Genomic DNA, 16,346 nt, shown 5'->3' with positions numbered 1-16,346 from the left:
ATCAAAGTAACCATTAATATTGCCAAACCCACCCCACCCCTCCCACCTGCCCAAAACCATGACAAAGTCCCCACGGCCTGCGTGGTGCCGAGCCCGCACCCAGGCTCAGAGGTGATCTCATTGGACACGCGCTCCCGGAGGCCAGGGAGAGGCCGGGCAGCAGGGCAGCTCCAGGACTGCGCATGGGGAGACCCTCCCCTGGCCTCCTTCAAGGCTCTCTCAGCAACCACAATTCCACCAGGGGATGCCCAGAGAAACCCCTGCGCGCGGGTGCTCCCGGGGCACCATCTCAGCCCAAAAACTCTATGGACAGCTCGAGCTGGCTGCATGGGACAGAACAACGGTGACGGGACCCCAGCACGGGTCACACAAAGGCAAACGGCCACCAGGGCAGGGGGAGACCAGCGTCTGGCCCTGCCACGCTGCCCATACACAGGCCTTCCTCCAGCACCTATGGCCCCTGCGGTCTGAAGCGCCTCAGACAGCACATGTTGGCCTGCCGGGCTTTTCCAGTTAAAAATCCAAGTAGGCCACAGGTCATCAGGAGACAGAAAGAGGGCACAGGGCATCTGGGCTCAAGGAATACGGACCTGCGACAGGACTGAGTGTAAAAGTCCAGAAATGGAAATTCTGGAAAACCTGTTGGTAGTTGGACAAAAACATCCATCTACGGGAAAGACAGAAGCAAAAGCTGAGTCTCCCACTTGAAAAACCACAGTCTGTCTCCATTTCATCAGACAGAATAAATCCTGGTTCTGAAACCTACTTTTCCAATCATTTTCATTTCCGACATTTTGTAGAGGAAGAAAGGGCTCAGTGGGTTGAATTAAAACTGTAATAAAATAAAACTTGGACAGTGACGCGCCCTGGAAGTTTCCAGACAGTAAGAATCAGGAACTCTAACTTCCCAGGAGTGACCCTGAGATGCTTAGTCGACTCGCTGCGCACTGCTTGTCTTTGGAAAAGAAAGAACAAAACATTCCCAGAAAAATGTTATATATACTTTCATCCCCAAAATAGCCATAAGTGAATATATACCCACCAAATTTTTAACTATACTGCACAAAAAAGAAAGCTATTTGTTTTTGTTGCGGAACCGTGATTCCAACTTCACAATGCCACAGCATTCCCAGCGCAGGAAGCTACTGCTGTGCGAGTGTGAAACTGTGCAAAGCAAACCAACCAACCCACACACACAAGTTTTCATAGGCACTGAATAAAGAGACTCAAATCAGTTTTTCAGAGAGGAAATGTTACTGGGATGAAGAAGAGGGCAAATTGGTTTGTTATTTTTTAAAAACCTGTGTGTTTTAATTACTGCAGGGTGTTGAAAATAGATGGTAATTAATATTTTAAAGTTTCAACTTCTGTGTGAGACTAAAGCAAAAAATGTTTATTTGGTACAAATTTATATTTTGACTAGTGCATTTCCTAATAATATAACTTATATAGATAGTTGGTTGAACAACATAAGTACATGGAAGCTTGGGTAGGACATAAGATTTTGTTGGTTTGTCCAGAGTGATGCCCCAATGAATCCCAGAGTGATCTGGTCAGTGATTGGAAAAGTATTTGCAAAGTCCCCTTTGGGGAATGGTGAGAACGGGGGAAAATTCAACCTTCCCAAGTTGAATTCTTGATATTCTCACAAGCAGTGTGGACAACCAATGCTATAGCCTGAGCCCCCAGTCTTGGGGTTTGTTCATATAAAACTTAACCCCACAAAGGATAGGTCAAGCCTACTTAAAATTAGGCCTATGAGTCACCCCCCAGAGAACCTCTTTTGTTGCTCAGATGTGGCCCCTCTCTCCAGCCAACACAACAAGCAAACTCACCACCCTCCCCCTGTCTACGTGGGACATGACTCCCAGGGTTGTGGACCTTCCTGGCAACGTGGGACAGAAATCCCAGAATGAGCTGAGACCCAGCATCAAGGGATTGAGAAAACCTTCTTGACCAAAAGGGGGAAGAGTGAAATGAGACAAAATAAAGTGTCAGCGGCTCAGAGATTCCAGAGTCGAGAGGTTATACTGGAGGTTATTCTTAACGCATTAAGTAGATAGCACCCTGTTACTCAAGATGTAATGGAGAGGCTGGATGGAACTGCCTGAAAATGTAGAATTGTTTTCCAGTACCCATGTTTCTTGAAGATGATTATATAACGATATAGCTTTCACAATGGGACTGTGTGATTGTGAAAACCTTGTGTCTGATGCTCCTTTTATCTACCTTGTCAACAGACGAGTAGAACATATTGAATAAAAATAAATAGAGGGAAAAAATGTTAAAATAAATTGAGTTTGAAATGCTAGTGATCAGTGAAAGCGAGGGGTAAGGGGTATGGTATGTATAATCTTTTTTTTTCTGTTGTCTTTTTATTTCTTTTTCTGAACAGATGCAAATGTTTTAAGAAATGATTATGATGATGAATATGCAACTATGTGATGATATTGTGAATTACTGATTATAGATGTAAAACAGAATGATCAAAAGAGGAATGTTTGCTTTTGTTATGTGCTTTCTGGTATTTAAAAAATAAAGTATAACAAGGGACTTGAATGAAAAAAAAACCTGCATGTTTAAAAAAATGTTGATTGCTTCAAATTTCTAAGTTCAAGTTGAGGAGATCAACACATCATCCTGACCAAAAGGAGGAAAAGAGGGGAACAAACAAGGCATCAGTGGCAGAGAGACTTCAAATGGAGTCAAGAGGCTACTCCGGAGGTTGCTCTTACACAAGCTTCAGGTAGACCTTGCTACCTGTCATAACCTGCCAACCTCAACCAGGACCATTCCAGCCAATCCTAAAGAAAACCAGGGGCAATATATAAGATTCCACAAAGGTTCCAGGCACTAGAATAACTTTCCAGAAACCTACAACCTCCAGATGGGTCCCTGGACCAGATAAGTTCTGAAACCTAGTCCAGCCTCTCCAGAACATCAGATAGTTCCATCTCCCTACCCCATATTAGTGACAGACCCTTCCAATGTAAAAAGTGAGAACGGGCATGTAGTAGTTAGATTCAGTTGTCAACTAGGCCAGGTGAGCATACCTAGTCTTGTTGCTGCGGACATAAGCCAATGATACGTGAACCTCATCTGTTGCTGATTACATCTGCAGTCGGCTAGGAGGTGTGTCTGCTGCAATGAGAGACGTTTGACTTAATTGGCTGGTGCTTAAATGAGAGTGCGCAATGTTGCACAGCCTAAGCAGCTCGGCATTCCTCATCTCAGCACTCGCAGCTCAGCCCAGGCCTTGGAGATGCAGAAAGAAGTTACCCCGGGGAAAGCTGTTGGAACCCAGGGGCCTGGAGAGAAGACCAGCAGAGACCATCCTGTGCCTTCCACATAAGAAAGAACCTCAGTGGAAAGTTAGCTGCCTTCCCTCTGAAGAACTAACAAAATAAATCCCCTTTTATTAAAGCCAATCCGTCTCTGGTGTGTTGCATTCCGGCAGCTAGCAAACTAGAACAGGGCACAACCCAAACTCCCCTCAGGATTGGGAGAAGGATGAAAGGAGGAGTTATATAGGTAAGGTCGGGTTTAAAAAATGAGTATGAGTGCTGAATCATAATATTAATATTTCTTTTAGCCTCCAGTGTCAGAGCATGAAAAACCTAAAATCATGAACTTTAAACCCATACCAAACTCTGAAATCTGTTCTTATAACTACTCATTACAATGCACTCTAAAATTTATTGCTTTTCTTTATATATGCTATATTTCACAATAAAAAATGTTTAAAAAAACTAAAAAACTGATGTTTAAAAAACTATCATTTGTACTACTCATTAAACTCAAAGAAAAAAACTTGTAAACTATAAAACAAAGTGAGGAGCGGATTTTGTCCTGCAAATTTTCATGCTTTCTATAATAAGAACTAGCATACCATATGTCACCTAGAAATCAAAAGGCGTTTCTGCTACAATCACAGATGTGAGTGAGGTGACAGTGGCCATGCGTTCATGATACAACAATCAGCTGATAAAACATATCGTAAATGGAGAAGTTTTACCTTCAATGGTCTTCTTTGACACATCGCTTCAACTAACAAAAATCTCAGCTATGGGATTTTTACTTTCCTAGATCCGTGTATGTGCACCTTCAAAGGACATACGTGGATTTGAAAGATATGTCATACTGCTCCCAACTCGGGTTTTTCAGACTAATGTTTCCAAGAAAGCATCAGACTACAGCACTTTAGAAAAGATGCTAAAAAATATCTTTAACTGCAATTGCCCCAATGAAGTATTTTCCAGAACAGGTTTTCTGCTTGGACCTTGAGAAAGTGATTTTCTTGAAGACATCATGACAACTTCACAATCACTTAGCTGAAAACACTAATCTGGAGAAAGAAAGCTTTAGCAATTACAGTCAGGAAACAAAATCAACAAAAATTCACTTGCTGTCAATGCCAGAGTATACCACAGTCTGAGTCTTTAAGTCTATGAAAAGTGAACAGATGCAGTGGAAGCAATGAAAACCCATCGCTGAAAGAACACCAAACACCTACCCCGGCGGCGGCGATAACCTCACGCCACGCCCAGGCATCTCTGCTCATTTCTGCCTAATCTAACTCCCAACAACACATGTCAAAGCAAGGACAAGGCTCAGACACCCCATCAGAGAGCACTAAAGACTCTGCATCGACTTTTAAAGAGGGCCGAGCATGGACAACATCAGATTCATCATGCATGGCTGCAGGAGGTGCCGACCAATTCTTAACGACACCGACAAAATGTTTGGGCCATTCCTGTCTCGGAGGAAGGGGAGCCGGGGAACCGTGCGAGGCCTGGCCGGGCGCGCCTTGGAAGGGAACTTACCCAGGTTGTGCCGCTTGGACTTGGCGTGCTCGTGGATGTGCTTCTTCGCGAAGCAGCCGAAGAAAACGCAATAGAGGCAGGAGTGCAGCCTGTTCAGGTGGGCTCCACAGACGTGGCACACGCATGACTTCGCCTGGAAGGCATAGAGAAAAGTGATAAATACACGTGGCAGGATGGGGGTTCTCGAAGAGACACAGTCAAGCACAGGGATCCCGATCGGCACAGCTACAGCTGCCAAGACCAGGGCGAATTTAGAGGAAAAAAAAACAGAGCGAGAGAGAAAGGGAAAGCAACATGACCCAAATAATTGTGCAGGAACTGAAAGAAGGAACAACTCACTGCCCAGACCACAGATACCTCTAAACTCAAATCACAGCAGCCATGAGCAGAGCAGCAAGGCCGCCCCCGATGCACACAGCGACTGCAGACGCCCTCGGCGACCCCCGCCGCCTGCCTCTCTCCTGCCTGGGCCTGGGGGCTGGGGAGGCAAGCACACCGAGGGCTGAAGGAGGGAAGGTGACACAGAAGGGGCTCACACAGCAAAGGCCATCAATGGAACGCAGCGTGTGCCCCAGAAAGCACCAGCCACGTCCCAGCCCACCAAGGAAGTGAACCTCCAAGAACTGCTTGGGGAGGGCTCTATGATCTGCTGTGGGATGGGATCTGCAGGGGGGCTCCGGGATCTGTAGGGGGGCTCCGGGATCTGCAGGGGGACTCCAGGAACTGCAGGGGGGGCTCTGTGATCTGCTGGGGAACCGTGCTGTGGTCAGTGCAGCAACGTTCGAGCTTAAGAGGCGCATTTCGGGTCAAGTACCACGACCACCTCTCAAATAATTCAGGCGTAAAAACGGCCTATAGAAGGTGGATAAAGTGAACGCGGCAAAAATACAACTGATGAATCAGGCTGAATGTACATGATGCTTGTTTTAGTATTTCACAATTTTTTGTAGTTTCAGAATTTCAAAATTAAGGTGAAACTTAACTATTAAATTGAATATACGCTCTATGAACCAAACAATTCCACTGCTAGAATGTTAATATTATTTCCAATACCCCCAAATTAGAAATAAACAAAAAAATATTCACTGTGTAGAAAGAATAAACTGCAGCATCTTCACTCAATGGAATGCCTCGCAGGCGATGGAAACAAACTGCGGTGAGGGAGCTCAACGCAGCCTGAGCCTGAGAAGCTCACAGAGCGCGACCCAGGTACGGGGGACCATGCTTGCTTGCCCATGCAGCAGGGGCGCGAGTGAGTTCCTTTTCGGTGCACTTCTGTAGGGGAGATCAGAAATGTGCAACCACCATAACACAAAATAAACACGTAGAGCAAATACAGGTGTGCACGCAAGAAGACAGAAATAAAATTCTAGGAAAAGAGGAGAAACAATTACACCTGATTAAGGAGAACTGGGGGAAAGTCAGAAACGTTTGACTGAATACAAGAAAAGGAATTTGAACAGATCTCAAAATTCTACGGAATTCTATGGAATAAACATTTCCTTCTTAGAAGGAATATGATCTCAATTCACAGGGAGTAAAGAGAAGTAACCAAAGCAGAAAGCCTGCTTCTCCTGAGAAGAAAAACCACCCACCTGGCCAGGCCTACCTGGCAGGGGCGGCCTCTGCCCCGGCGCAGGCTGCACCTGTGAAGACAGCACTGTACCCACCGATGGATTCAACAAGCCGAGGGAGTGTCCTCCACCACTAACCAAGCAGCCAGCATCCTAACACATATTTTGTCTTTTGTATTATTATTTCTCTCCAGACAGTCCTGTCCAAGAGAATGTTCTGGACACTGAAAATGTCCAATATCAGCACTGCCCATTACAGTAGTCACCGGCCACTTGTGGCTGTTAGAATTTCGAAATGTGGCTACTGCAACCGAGGAAGAGAATTTTTTATTTTATTTAACTGTAATAGTCATAGGTGGCTAGTGGCTACAGCGCTGGACAGGGCAGCACAGATCCTAAAGTGGGCAGTTAAATATTATTTTTATCAAGTTCATTTTCCACAGAAGCCAAAGCCATCTAAGGTCTACTACAGAAGATATAACTAGCCTTAGCATCAGAAATACAGTATTAATATCTGCAGCACCAAAAACAAAATTAAGATGTTTAAACAAAGGTGGGTGATCAGCGCCACCAAGCACTTATGAAAACAGTTACGTTCTGACCTGCATCCCTCCTGTAAAACCAGCTTCTCTTTCAATTCTTCCAAAATCTTGCATTCAAACCCATTGCTAGGTATCTACTCAGAGGACATCAGGGGAAGGACACAAATGGACACCTGCACACCAATGTTTATAGCAGCATTATTTACAATTGCCAAGAGATGGAAACAGCCCAAATGTCCATCAACAGACAAGCGACTAAACAAGCTGTGGTATACACATATGATGGAATATTATGCAGCTGCAAGAGAGAATAAAGTTATGAAGCATGTAACAACATGGATGAACCTTAAGGACATTATGCTGAGTGACATTAGCCAGAAAAAAAAGGACAAATACTGTATGGTCTCACTGATATGAATTAACATCAATGAATGAACTTGAAGAATTTCAGTTAAGAAAAGAGACAAAAAGGAGATAGAAATAGGGTACAGATTGGGCAACTGGGTGCTGAAGGAATACAGATTATACAACAGGACTGACTGTAAAAATTCAGAAACAGCTAACACAATACTACCTGATTGTAGCACAATAAACACACTGAAAGAAGCCGACTGTGAGAATGGCTGAGGGAGGAGGGCTGGGGGCACATATGAACCCAGAAGGAAAGACAGAGGATAAGGACTGAGACAGTAGAAATCAGGAATGCCTAGAGTGTACAACAATGGTGATTAAACGTACAAATAAAAAAATGGTTTTGCATATGGGGAAACAAACGAATGTCAACACTGCAGGGTGCTGAAAGTGGATGGTTTACAGGAGAAAGTACAGTCAATGCAAGCCAGCGTCGATAGTCAACAGTAACATTGCAACAAAGGCATCCTGACAAAACCAGATGTCTGCAGGCTGGGAAGGCATATGGATTCTTTGTGGAAGAAGAGGGAATGTCTTCAGATAGAGTACAGTGGCAGGATTACACACTTAGGTTGGCTTGCATGTGTGAGTAAAACTGTTAAAAAATGAACAGAAACAAGTGCTGGAGAAAATGTGGCGCAGGAGCTGCACCTGCTCACTGCCGTGGGAAGGGCAGCCCCAGCAGGGCAGGTGGAGGGACTGGGAGGGGCAGCCCCGGCAGGACAGGTGGAGGGACCGGAGGGGCAGCCCCAGCAGGGCAGGTGGAGGGACTGGGAGGGGCAGCCCCGGCAGGGCAGGTGGAGGGACCGGGAGGGGCAGCCCTGGCAGGGCAGGTGGAGGGACCGGAGGGGCAGCCCCGGCAGGGCAGGTGGAGGGACCGGAGGGGCAGCCCCGGCAGGGCAGGTGCTGGCCCCACTGGAGGCTCAGGGTGGGGCTGCCCCAGGATCCCGACACCCCACTGTTAGGTGCATGCCTGGAGGAACTGAGAGTGGGGACAGGAATGGATATCTGCACACTGGTGCCTATGGTGGCAATGTCTGTGACCCACAATGGATGGAGGCGGCCAAAGATACAACGACAGAGGAACAGACAGTGGACTGTGGGGTTTACACCCGACAGACTACTGAGCGGCTGAAGAAGGAATGAAGTCGTGAGGTCTGAACCAGGTGAATGAAGCTTAAGGACTGTATGTTGAATGAAATGTCAGGAACAAAAAGACAAATATTATCAAGACTCACGCAAATGGACTAACCGTAACATACAAACTCAGTGAACTGAAGCCGAGAGCGTGGGTTCTCAGGCTGGGGCCTCTTGCAAAGGGTCCTAGGTTGTAAGTTCTTACAGCTGTCACATCTACTCAGGAATTGTAACAGTTAGTTCTAAATTCTGAGATACTTGAGCTTCATATATAACTTGGTCGTTCCCAGAAATTTCAGGTATTTATCATGAAACTCAGAGTTCTGAAGGAAGCTATGAAAGTCAGCAGTACAGGAACTGTTTAAAAAGTTGAAAAAGGGATCAGACTTTGACCAGAGATATGAATGAAGCTGACGTGGATAGGACTAAGGTAAATCAGAATAGTGGGTAAAGGATATTGTCCATACTTTAAAACTTCAACTTCTGTGTGAGACCAAAGGGATGGATGTTTATTTGGTGCAAAATTTATATTTTGGATTGCGCGTTTCCTAATTTAACCTGTGTGGCCAGTTTGGGTGAACACCGTAGTACATGGAATCCTGGACACTGCATGAGATCTTGTTGGTCTGTCCAGGTTAATGTGATGCCCCCCTGTATCCCAGAGTAATTTGGGCAGAGAATAAAAAAGTATTTGCAAAGTCCCTTTAGGGGACTGGGGACAAAGGAGGAAATACTCAGCTTCCGAATCTAGTGAATTCCTGATATTCTCACAGGCGGTGGGACAACCAAACGAAAAGGCCAAGCCCTTGATCTTGGGGTTTGTCCCTATGAAACTTAATCCTGCAAAGAAGCAGCTGAGCCTACTTAAAATTAGGCCCAAGAGTCACCCCCAGAGAACCTCTTTTGTTGCTCAGATGTGGCCTCTCCCTCTAAGCCAACTCCACAGGTGAACTCACTGCCCTCCCCCACTATGTGGGACATGACTCCCAGGGGTCTAAATCTCCCTGGTGACGTGGGACAGAAATCCTGGGATGAGGCAGGACCTGGCATCATGAGACTGAGAAAGTCTTCTTGACCAAAAGGGGGAAGAGAGAAATGAGACAAAGTTTCATTGGCGGAGAGATTTCAAATAGAGTGGAGAGGTTATCCTGGAGGTTATTCTTACGCATCATATAGATATCCCTTTTCATTTTATGGTGTATTAGAGAGGCTGGAGGGAAGTACCTGAAACTGTAGAGCTGTGTTCCAGTAGCCTTGATTCTTGAAAAGGTTTGGGTCGCATAATGATAGAGCTTTTACAATGACTGCATGATTGTGAAAACCTTGTGTCTGATGTTCCTTTTATCCATGGTATGGACAGATGAGTAAAAAACATGGATAAAAAATAAATAAATAATAGGCAGGGAGATAAGGGTTAAAATAAACTGGGTAGATGGAAACACTAGTGGTCGGTGAAGGGGGTAAGGGGTATGTTATGTATGAGCATTTTCTTTTTTCTTTTTTTTCTGGAGTGATGCAAATGTTCTAAAAATGATCAATGTGATGAATACACAATTATGTGATGAATACACAATTATGTGATGATATTGTGAGCCACTGATTGTACACCATGTGTGGACTGTGTGTGTGTGTGTGAAGATTTGTCAATAAAAAAATCAAGAAACTCTTGCACACCAGCGTAGAGCTCCCGCGAATCACTTGACATCTTGGGACAGCTGCGGGCTGCAGGCTAAGCCACGTACAGCTCCCTGGCTGCAGCAAGTTACGTTTTCTCCTTGGCTCAGTTTCCTCATTTTTAAAAATGTGGATGCACAGATTTGTATGTGTGTGTGAAAAATAACATATACTAAAAAGCAATAAATTTCAAGGCACAGCACAACAATAAGTGTTAGAACAGACTTCAGAGTTTGGTATGGGTTACAATTCCATAATTTAAGTTTTTCCTTCTAGCTGCTCTAAGGTACTGGAGACTAGAAATGTCAATATGATTCAGCAGTCATATTCATTTCTTAAACTTGACCTTCTCTTTATAACTCCACCATCACCTTTGATCTTTCTCTCACTCTTTAGAGGTATTTGGGCTATGGTCATTCTAACTTTTTCACGCCAAAGGGGCTGTCAATAATATGGGGTACAGGGATAGAACTAGCTGATGTTCTGGAGAGACTGGGCCTCTAGGTTTCAGGACTCATCTGCTCTAGGAACCATCTGGAGATTGCAGGTTTCTGGGAATAATCAGAGTGCAGGGAACCTTCGTGGAATCTCAGACAGAGCCCTGGGTGTTCCTCAGCGTTGGCAGGAGTGGTTCTGGTTGGGGTTCGGCAAACCATGATAAACAGCAGTATCTAGCTGAAGCTTACATGGGAGCCTCCAAACTATTTGAACTCTCTCAGCTACTTTTAACTTCTTTTTTTCTTCTCCTTTTGGTCAGGAAAACATTGTCAATCCCACAATTCCAAGGAGACTTTCACCCCTGGATGTCGTGTCCCATGTAGCAGGGAGGGTAATGATTTCACTTGCAGAGTTGGGCTTAGAGAGAGAGAAGCCACATCTGAGCAACAACAGGGGTCCTCCAGAAGTAACTCTTAGGCATAACTATAGGCAGTCTAAGCTTCTCTGCTACCTATATAAGCTTCACAAGAGTAAGCCTCAAGATCAAGGGCTTCGCCTATTGATTTCTGTGGAGAGCCGCCTCCCGGGTTGGGCCTAGTGGTCGCGCTGCAGCCTGCTCTAGAGTTCCCCCCGCCCATCGAGTGAGCCAAGATGGCGCCCGCATCCTGTTTCCGCGTATGACGTACGCGCCCACCAACCCTATCTTCCAATCACCTCTGTATACGTGGCACTAACCTATTGGGTTTGGGCACAGTATATAAGAGGTTACCCGGACAGGGTGGGTGGAGACGACCCACAGGGAGCCGTGCCTGACGGCCGCATAGAGGTTGTTCCCCCGCGGGGTATCTTGTCCCGCGTGGAACCTGTAACAGAGAATGCAAGCTTAACTCCAGTAAAGGTCTGTGCTTACAACTGCTACGTGTCTTGGATCTGTGTTTCTCACCAGCGCGGATTTGTCTGCGTCTCTCTGTCTCTCCTCATTGTCTCACCCGCCGGCCGGGGGCTTGACGCTGAGCGAGAAGTCGCGGACAAGTGGTGGCCCGTACGGGGAACCCTTCTGCTGCCTTTCCCCGAGCTGGTGAGGACGTGCTTCTTGAGTTCGCAGCGGACTTCCCGCGCTTGATCACCGCGAGAAGGTGAGTACTTCTTATTACGTGAGAGTTAAGGCCCGCGGGCTTTCAGGTAGCCCCGGGGACTCGGAAGAGCTCTCCGAGTGATTAAAGTACAGTGCCGACTGCAAACATGGGGCAGTCCGGAAGTTTACCTTTGTTAGCTCCCTTAAAGACCCTTTTAGCGGACGGCTCCTGTGAAAGTGAGCCGCCCACTTGTAAGCCGCCAGAGTCTGGCGCTAGTTCAGACACCTCTGACTCAGAGTCAGATGGTGATGAGACCGAGGGTGCAGACGCGCCTCCGCTGATCGATTGGGGGAGGCCCCCTGTCTCACCCACGCAGCCTTCCGCCCCGCCAGCGCCTGCTGCAGGGACGCGGCGGCTTCCGGTGAATGGTTTTGGTGATCTCGCCAAAAACCCTCACCACGGGCTCCCTCTGGTGGCCGAATCAGGTAATTACAGTGGCCCTCCTTTGCGAGACCGGGAACCCCCTACAGGCTGGTCGGGGGAGGGGCAGTTACTGCCGTGCCCCCCGCCCGAGTACACAGGCCCTCAGAACTCTTCGTCATCAGGTAACAGAGGGAGACATTTCTGGAAGTGGACCCCTTTCTCAACATTTAGACCTTTTGGCATGCTGGGTGGTTACCAACCACTTGAGCCACAGCCAGCCTCAGAAATGTACCCAGTTATTATCAATCCCCAAGGTAACAATCAGCATGAACCATATGATTACAAAATTTTAAAGGAATTGAGGCAGGCCGTCCATCAGTATGGCCCCAATGCCCCTTTTACCCTGAATATGGTTGAAAACCTCTCCGCCCTGAATCATACACCCGCAGATATTTTTCAGCTGGCCCGTGCTTCTTTGCCACCAGGCCGATATATAGATTGGAAAGCATGGTTTGAGGAGCTAGCTGAGGAACAAGCCGCAAAAAACGCAGCGGGGAGACGTGGCGGGTGGAATGCAGATATGCTATTGGGGAAAGGTGCCCACTCCCAGAATCAAACAGGGTTCCCTCAAGAAGTCTACGCCCAGATTTTCCGTTGTTTCGTAGGAGCCTGGAAAAAGCTGACAGGTGAGGGAGAGGCTCAAGCCTCACTCAGCAACATACATCAGGGCCCCACAGAACCCTTCGTGGATTTTGTAGCCAAAATGCAAACTGCGGCTGAGAGAATTTTCTCAGATCCAGGAGTGGCAGAGACTGTAGTCAAACAAATGATATTTGAGCAATGCAATAAAGAGTGTAAAGCTATCCTGGTACAAAACAGAGGAAAAAACCTGACGGAATGGGTTCGGCTCTGCAGAGATGCTGGTAGCCCGTTAACTAATGCAGGTCTAGCTGCCATGCTAGCCAGCTCCTTACAAGTAAATACAAAGAAAACCAAAGACTTAGGAATAAGACCTAAGGGATGTTATCACTGTGGCCGGTCGGGACACATTAAGAGAAACTGTCCCAATAAAGGCCAACCACCTGCCACTCAACAGTTTGGTAGACCATATGCGGCAACCAGGCTATGTGGCCGTTGCCACAAGGGACCCCATCGCGCAGAAGACTGTAGGTCAGCCTTCAATGCGCAGGGTGTGCGCCTTTCTGGCCGCCCTGAACAGGACCCCCCTGCATGCCATCCGGCGACACAACACCCGTCCAAATTCGCGCATCCCCTGGATCAGCAGGACTGGACCTCTGTGCCACCTCCAGGCTTGTACTGACCCCCTCCATGGGAGTCCAATTGGTGGGGACCTCCTTTAAAGGGCCCTTACCAACGAAGACTGTTGGGCTCATATTAGGGAGAGCATCCACAGCCCTGAAAGGACTAACAGTTATACCAGGCATTGTAGATTCGGATTTCACAGGCTTTGCCCAGGTTATGGTTCAGTCTCAGCAAGGCACCCTAGTCATTGCAGAGGGTGATAAGCTGGCACAGCTCCTGCTCTTGCCCAGCTTACATGCATCCTTCCCGAGTAGAACCAGACAGAGAGGAAATAAAGGGTTTGGATCTACTGGAGAAGTTTTTGAAGGCCTCCATATGTCCCTGGAGTCTCGACCCATGCTAACTATTAAGGTACAAGGCAGACCCTTCATGGGCCTGCTAGATACCGGGGCTGATCGGTCGATCATAAGACAACAGGAATGGCCCTCCGCCTGGCCGACGTGCAAGGCGGAGGAAACCATTAGAGGAATAGGCCACGGCCTGTCCCCGAAGGCTCAACTGTCTGTAGCCTTATTTACATATAATTTTTTAAATGAAAATTCACTAGGAATGACACCTGCTCTTCAGCATACTACTCCGAGTCCTCCACATAGAGGTCTAGTCCGTTGGAAGGATGTCCTGTCAGGACAATGGCAAGGCCCTGACCCAGTGCTCAGCTGGGCCAGAGGCTCTGTTTGTGTTTTTCCCTAGGAACCAGGACGTCAACCAGTGTGGGTTCCGGAAAGACTGGTGAGAACCGTGACGTCGCCCGAGGACGCCAAGGAACTGTTGCCCAGAAAATTGATAAGCCTCCAACCAGAGCCACCAGATCCGGTCTCCAACTCTGCTGATGACGGCGGCGACTGACGAGATAGCAACGAAAACGCCGGTCACCCTTCGATTGTTTAGAAGGGGGACCAGTTTTAATAACCCCCGTTGCCTTCGACCTTTCCAAACTGGGCGAGACTGTACAAAGTCTGTGGAACCGAGTCACCTCATGGTTCTCTTGGCCCAATTTGACTACTTGGATTCTCGTAGCGGTGGGACTATTAGTGGGATTAGTCATTGTTAAATGCTTGTTAGAACGCTTGTTCCAGACACAGCAGCAATTACGTGTCACTACCATGTTGGCTATGTCACTCGCCCCTGATGCTCCTGGCAACGACCGTCCCGCTGCCCGGTCCTCCCCCTCACCGGACGGTCCATCCCGGCCACTCAGGGCGGGGCGCTCGAAGGCAGGATCTGCTGCAAGGCCCATGGCTGTGTCCCGGGTATAAAAGGCGGCACCAGATGTCATAATTTTGGTCTTAGGATGATCTCTAAGGCAGAGTCACGGTCCTGGCCAGACTAGACTCCGGCCATTGCACAGAGACATCTAGTGACACCCTCGACTCTGGTTGCCGCTCTCCTGAGCCCCGCTTAGCCCAGTTGCGAGGCGAAGCACTGCAGGGAGAGTCACGTGGTTTCCAGTTCACGGGCTCTCCGGTCTCTATATGAGGAGGCATTCTGGTTGGTGCCTAGCAAGCCTAGTCCAGACTCCCCAAAGCACCAAAACAAGTAGTGGGCTAATCAAGCTCACGGGAGCTCACTCATCAATGGAGACACTGGGTCTAAGAAAGGGTCTACGGACCAAAAATAATAAAAAAGGGGGAGATGTGGAGAGCCGCCTCCCGGGTTGGGCCTAGTGGTCGCGCTGCAACCTGCTCTAGAGTTCCCCCCGCCCATCGAGTGAGTCAAGATGGCGCCCGCATCCTGTTTCCGCGTATGACGCACGCGCCCACCAACCCTATCTTCCAATCACCTCTGTATACGTGGCACTAACCTATTGGGTTTGGGCACAGTATATAAGAGGTTACCCGGACAGGGTGGGTGGAGACGACCCACAGGGAGCCGTGCCTGACGGCCGCATAGAGGTTGTTCCCCCGCGGGGTATCTTGTCCCGCGTGGAACCTGTAACAGAGAATGCAAGCTTAACTCCAGTAAAGGTCTGTGCTTACAACTGCTACGTGTCTTGGATCTGTGTTTCTCACCAGCGCGGATTTGTCTGCGTCTCTCTGTCTCTCCTCATTGTCTCACCCGCCGGCCGGGGGCTTGACGCTGAGCGAGAAGTCGCGGACAGATTTCGGTGTCCCTAATGTTTGATACAGTGTCAGGGGTTTCCCCAGTGGTAAAGTTTAATAGTTCCATATTTTTCCTCCCATCCCTCAAGGAACTTTGCTAGTATTTTTAAATTGTCTGCTCAACACGCTCTGGGATGCATCTGGGCATAACATTACACTATACAGAATAACAAGCCCTTGTTTCCATTCTGGACCCCTGTGTTTGGATTGTTTAAATGATCTATCCAGACAAGTCATGTTTCAGATTTTGTGCTGCAGAAAATTTAGGTTCTGGACAAAATAAACCTCCCTTTGGTCTCATAGAGTAGGTGAGGTTCTAAAATGCAATGTCCTCCTCACCTCTCTGATTCATCTTAGCTCCAGCCCCATCATCTTCATTCTTTTCTCTAATTGAAGCCTCATCTCTTTTTTTCGGTTTCTATCACAGTTCTCGTACACAGCAATGCTGACGTGCAGAACTGCAGAGCTCCTATGTGACTCTCAGGTGTCACAGAGGTACCCAAAGTTCCATTTATACAGCACAGCCTCTCAGAATCTAGAAATAACAATTACAGATCTGGACTAAATATGACTGCTATAAAAAATTACAATCTAAGCCACAATTTTCTTGTAAGTATTTTCAAAATGAGACCACAGCGTTTGCTCTTTCATTCAGGTGTATTTTGCATCACATAATGCTCACAGGTTCATTCACCTCACTGCTTGCCTCGCAACTTCGTTCCTTCTTGTGCCAGCACAATATTCCATCGTACATGCACACCACAGCTCACCATTCTCCTCGCGTATGCTCGGCCACCTGCATCCACTGGGTATCATATATTATGTC

The 16,346-nt window shown here is 47.4% G+C and overlaps 1 protein-coding gene across 1 annotated transcript in view; it reads right to left on the bottom strand.

Annotated features, from left to right (window-relative positions):
* Nucleotides 1-16,346, bottom strand: part of USP22 (ubiquitin specific peptidase 22) — a 47,439-nt gene that overhangs the window by 22,129 nt on the left and 8,964 nt on the right. The window contains exon 2 of the mRNA XM_077163338.1: nucleotides 4,824-4,956. Within this exon, the coding sequence (XP_077019453.1) occupies nucleotides 4,824-4,956 (133 nt within the window). The remainder of the gene's footprint in view (nucleotides 1-4,823; nucleotides 4,957-16,346) is intronic.

The sequence above is a fragment of the Tamandua tetradactyla genome, chromosome 6 (genome assembly GCF_023851605.1).
Source record: "Tamandua tetradactyla isolate mTamTet1 chromosome 6, mTamTet1.pri, whole genome shotgun sequence".
NCBI lineage: Eukaryota > Metazoa > Chordata > Mammalia > Pilosa > Myrmecophagidae > Tamandua > Tamandua tetradactyla.
This window is presented reverse-complemented; position numbering and strand designations above follow the sequence as displayed.